The 5,719-nt window shown below is 45.2% G+C and overlaps 1 protein-coding gene and 1 non-coding gene across 2 annotated transcripts; both read right to left on the bottom strand.

Annotated features, from left to right (window-relative positions):
* Window positions 1–30: 30 nt before the first annotated feature.
* LOC139398824 (nucleolar protein 58-like) lies at window positions 31–5,481 on the bottom strand (the record flags this gene model as incomplete). Its single annotated transcript, XM_071144602.1, is given in 8 exon segments — window positions 31–224; window positions 437–844; window positions 2,370–2,434; window positions 2,724–2,985; window positions 4,394–4,425; window positions 4,427–4,444; window positions 4,592–4,668; window positions 5,289–5,481. Coding segments are annotated over 8 exon segments (1,101 nt in total), but the record flags the coding sequence as incomplete, so codon positions are not given.
* Window positions 307–384, bottom strand: LOC139398829 (small nucleolar RNA SNORD11B). Its single transcript, XR_011631658.1, has one exon. It is a non-coding gene; the product is annotated as a small nucleolar RNA SNORD11B (small nucleolar RNA).
* Window positions 5,482–5,719: the final 238 nt, after the last annotated feature.

Here is a 5,719-nt window from a genome sequence, read left to right as displayed (position 1 = left end):
ACAGTACTGTAGTGTGGATAGACATTCTACTTCTAGTGATGGCTGGAACAAAAGCCTCACCTTGCCCTTGTTCTTGGCCGAGGTCTGCCCCACCAGAGAGGCGTGGTAGATGAGACCATATTTGGGCGTGTCTCTGCGCGTCTTCAGGGCTCTGAACAGGGCCTTCTCTGCTCCCAGGATCTGGACTGTGGAGGCCGGTTGCTTGGCCAGGTTCAACAGGGACCCTGTCAGAGAGGACCAGAGCATTTAGGAGCAGTTTGGGCGTTTCCAGCTGCCTACTACAGGTGTCCAGGTAAAAGGTTTTAATTCAAGCTCAGATGAGGTAGTGACTGAAAAGCATCAGGTTTCAGGATTGTGACATAGTCATCATAATCACTGCTTGTTTTGTGCTGTGAATGATTCCTGCTGTGTGATTGGCCGTTAGATCATGACTCACCAGCATGTGAGATGAGCCGTGCCCCTACCAGTTCCCCCACCATGACAGTCAGGTTGGGAGCGATAGCCATCATCCTGTTCTTCAGATAGTCGTACAGTTGGGTGCGGTACTCTGTAATCTCTATCACCTGGTCACACAGGTGCATGATGTTGCCGATGTCCTCCTCTGACACCTCCGTTCCCATGGAGATCTCTGCAGCCAGTTTGACCTCTGCCTCCACCTCCTCGGGGAGATGCTCAGACAGGTCGGTGGTTGCCACGTTGGTACGAGCGCCTATCTTCCGGACACTCTTGCAGTAGGCCAGGTTGTCAGTGATGATCTTCCCCACCTCAGGGAAGTGCCAGCCGTACCACTCCCTACAGCGCATGATGTAGTTGTTGAGCTCCTTGTCCAGGTCATCCAGCAGAGCTGCACAGATCAAAACACTAGTTACCCCTGTTACTGAGCTACAGCCCATAATACTAGCTACACCTGTTACTGAGCTACAGCCCATAATACTAGTTACCCCTGTTACTGAGCTACAGCCCATAATACTAGTTACACCTGTTACTGAGCTACAGCCCATAATACTAGTTACCCCTGTTACTGAGCTACAGCCCATAATACTAGTTACCCCTGTTACTGAGCTACAGCCCATAATACTAGTTACCCCTGTTACTGAGCTACAGCCCATAACACTAGTTACCCCTGTTACTGAGCTACAGCCCATAATACTAGCTACACCTGTTACTGAGCTACAGCCCATAATACTAGTTACACCTGTTACTGAGCTATAGCCCATAATACTAGTTACCCCTGTTACTGAGCTACAGCCCATAATACTAGTTACACCTGTTACTGAGCTACAGACCATAACACTAGTTACCCCTGCTACAGACCTTAACACTAGTTACCCCTGTTACTGAGCTACAGACCATAACACTAGTTACCCCTGCTACAGACCATAACACTAGTTACACCTGTTACTGAGCTACAGACCATAATACTAGTTACCCCTGTTACTGAGCTACAGACCATAACACTAGTTACCCCGGTTACCGAGCTACAGACCATAATACTAGTCACGCCTGTCTACAGACCATAATACTAGTCACACCTGTCTACAGACCATAATACTAGTCACACCTGTCTACAGACCATAATACTAGTCACACCTGTCTACAGACCACAATACTAGTCACACCTGTCTACAGACCACAATACTAGTCACACCTGTCTACAGACCATAATATCAGTCACACCTGTCTACAGGCATAATACTAGTCACGCCTGTCTACAGACCATAATACTAGTCACGCCTGTCTACAGACCATAATACTAGTCACACCTGTCTACAGACCACAATACTAGTCACGCCTGTCTACAGACCACAATACTAGTCACGCCTGTCTACAGACCACAATACTAGTCACGCCTGTCTACAGACCATAATACTAGTCACGCCTGTCTACAGATAATCAAGTGTTATGTGTTTCATTTGTCTGTATAAAAGTGTCCTTGTTTTATATTGTCCCTTTACATGGACAGAGTAAGACAGGGATGAGCAACAGGCTTCCACTGGCCCACCTCCTGTAGGCCCGCGGACCCACATCCCTCTACTGGGGAGAGAACTCACTTCATTGGCCTGTCAGCATTTTACTGTGTTATTGTTAAGTTAACCGCTCGACTAATTTATCAATCACAGTAGTCGAATTACCGACCAGGGCCCATTGATCAGTCATCTTAAACTGCACTAATGTGCCTACAGTCTATAGCAGAATTGTAGGAAATGAACGCTAAAAGTTAAATTCTCTTCACTGTCACGCGAGGGGGCCGCTAAAATGTTTTGCTTGCAAGGTGGGGGGGGGGGGGGGGGGGGGTAATGATGTGAGATGTGTTGCGGCCCCCACCCCCATCAAAGATGCCCATCCCTGGTCTAAGAGGAGGTACTTACAGATAGCTTGAACGATCATGGTATCCACTTTGTCAGGGCTGAACTTCAGCTTGTAGCGGGACAAACTGAGGAAACAGAAACAGGTCAGGATCTGCCATAGCAGCCTTTCAGTTCTTCTATGAATACGACAGAGGGAGGTGCTGCCTCAGGGGTAGTGACGAATGCTGAGGAAATCCACACGAGGTTTCAGACAGCATGATATAATCATCGGCAACACACACACTACATATTGATGCGAGTAAATTATAAAGGCTTGTAATGTTTGTAATGTCTTTTGTTATAAGACTAGTTGGCGTCATTTAATGGGATCCTAATAAATCCAGAACACCAAGCGTTGTCTGTGTTCCACCCTACCTGTGAGCCAGTCCCAGAGACATGGCGCTGATCTCCCGGGGGGGCAGCCCAGTGATCAGGGACTCCATCTGTGTCCTGATGCCTCTCATCAGCTCTGCCACCGCAGGGCTGTGGACACAGCTCAGGTTCAACTTCTCCTTGATGACGCCCCCCAGCTTAGCGTCGCTGATGGCCAGCTGTTCATGAGCTTCTTTAGCCACCACTTTCTTCAGGACCTTCTTCAGACTCTTCCCCATCTTCCCTTCCGTCATGGCCGTGGCCGCTGGACATAGGAGAGATACGGTTACAACATGAGGACAGGAGAGACGTGTACACGCTACAGCACCCGGGAGTCTAGTTCTGTGAGCTCGTGTGGTCTACCACGTTGCGGCTGAGCCGTTGTTGCTCCTAGACGTCTCTACTTCACAATAACAGCGCTTAGTTAACCGGGACAACTCTAGTAAGGCAGAAATTTGGCAAAATGACTTGTTGGAATGGTGGCATCCTATGACTGTGCCACATTGGAAGTTACTGAGCTCTTCAGTACGGCCATTCTATTGCCAATATAAATATATATATATATTTCACTTATATTAAACCAGGTAGGCCAGTTGAGAACAAGTTCTCATTTGCAACTGCGACCTGGCCAAGATAAAGCATAGCAATTTGACACATACAGAGTTACACATGGAATATACAAAACAGTCAATAGAAAAAGTATATATACAGTGAGTGCAATGAAGTAAGATAAGGGAGGTACGGCAATAAATGGGCCATGGTGGCAAAGCAATTACAATATAGCGATTAAACACTGGAATGGTGGATGTGCAGAAGATGAATGTGCAATTAGAAATACTGGGGTGCAAAGGAGCAAGATAAATAAATAAATACAGTATGGGGATGAGGTAGGTAGATGGGCTGTTTACAGATGGGCTATGTTCAGGTGCAGTGATCTGTGAGCTGCTCTGACGGCAATGTTTGTCTATTGAGATTGCATGGCCGTGTGCTCGATTTGATAAACCTGTCCGCAGCGGATGTGGCTAAAATAGCCGAATCCGCTAATTTGACAGGGTGTCCACATACACTACATATACAAACGACTGTTATAGTTCCAACATTTAGACACAGGACATTAGTAATATGCATTTATTCATAGACTCAACATTGTTAGGGGGTGAGTTCAACAACCGGCTGCTGTCAGTGTTTGTTATGATGGTTAAGGTTAGCTGTGGTCTCAGTGGTAGTGAGGAATACTGCTGAACACCTAAAGGCTTCTGCCAAACAGTTGGGAATAGTTAGTGCTTAAGAAAAAAGCAGCGTGTTTGTTTGGTCTTCGGTCAGGTGTTTGTGCACACTTCAACGATACTCGTTTTCCATGCACATTTTCAAATTCATAAATACTGCACCTAACAGCTTACGTAGATTTAAAATTGTAAAAATAAAAGGGGGAAAATGATATTTCTTGAGCCATCTTCAATTATTTCTGATCAGTTTGAGGAAGTGTATACTGGCTATGGCTTCTCAAGTTGGACAAACACTACAATTGTCACTTTTCTAATTTTTCAAGCAACGGTCTTTTAATTAAGGGAGTATGCGAACACGCTGTTGGTTCACCTAGCTGAAGCATGCAGAAGCCTTGACTGACAGCCCTTGTGCACTAACAACAGGAGAGGTGAAAGTATTCTGTCTACCTGCCAAGGCCTCTGTTGTGTCCTGGAATTTCCCAGTGCTTCAACTTCACTCTGGAAGGAGAAATAGTGGCGACATGTTATTTGTCAACTCCAGAAACATGTTCCTTATGCTGATAATGTGTAATACTACTGTTTATTGACAACGTATTCCCCTCGAATCTAAACACTCCTCTCTCCAGACATGGGGCCAAAACTCACACTTTGTTGGCCTTCTCCGGAGTTTCGAACTCCTTCCATAAACTGTCCACCTCTTGGAGCTTTGACTCATCGAGGACCTGAAACAAAAAAAGGTTTATAGTCCTATCAAGTACACGGGCATACCATACATTAATTGCATTAACTCAACTCGGTTTACATGTGTTGTCATTAAAACCCGTCAGTAATATGGGACAAGAAAGCCAGCACGCGGTCCCTCCAAAGTACCACGCACCAGTTATGCTAACTTGGAAGAGAAGCCTATTTGAAATGTTGGGTAAACATTGGCAACAAATAAAGTATTTAACTTCGAAAATAGAACGGGTTCAAATAGTTGCATAATTACAAAAGCCAAGTCCAAGGTAGCAAAGTATCTGTATATCCAGCAGATCTAGGTAACTTGCCACATGCAACGTGGTTGCTTAACTGCAGCGTGTTGAATGAGAAGGCCTCGTTGCGGTAAAGGTTTGCATGCGAGAACTACCACGACGACCTAAATAGAGAAGCCATGTGTACTATAAACAATGTTAAACAGGTCTTGACATTGAAATACTTTGTATTTTAATACAATATCTAGCTACTCCAGGAAAACAACGTATTTAGCTAGCTACACCGCGAACCTCGGTTCAATTATTGAAAATTGTCATGCACCCATCTAAAATTATTAGAATTTAGAATATAACTTCAGCTAAATACTCACTTTAAATATTGCATAACCAGCAGTGGTTTCAAATAAAACAAGCATCTCTGACGCCTTTTCACCAAGTTTAAACCCGAAACAAACTTATCTCCTAGAAAGCCTTCGCTAATCGCAGTTCCAACTGGAATGTGTTCCACGCGGTGATCTGTGTGCCTCACCCGGAAGCACGTCCTCTCTCTAACATCGCGAGAAGTGGCAGAGTGAACTATTTGGAGACAAACAAATCCGACGGGAACATTTTGGTCGCGAACCGCGTACCCGTATTTTGCAGTTGTTATCGCGCTTATGTTCCGAGCCCCAACAGTGCATGTGCCATACAGTAAAACCTTGCAGTACAAAACGATACACACAAATCACCCCAAAGTAAGACAGGAATTAATCAAATAAAACGTATATATAAAAGTTTACTGTCACACACCAGTTAGTGGTCA

This window comes from Oncorhynchus clarkii, unplaced genomic scaffold (genome assembly GCF_045791955.1).
Source record: "Oncorhynchus clarkii lewisi isolate Uvic-CL-2024 unplaced genomic scaffold, UVic_Ocla_1.0 unplaced_contig_5882_pilon_pilon, whole genome shotgun sequence".
NCBI lineage: Eukaryota > Metazoa > Chordata > Actinopteri > Salmoniformes > Salmonidae > Oncorhynchus > Oncorhynchus clarkii.
This window is presented reverse-complemented; position numbering and strand designations above follow the sequence as displayed.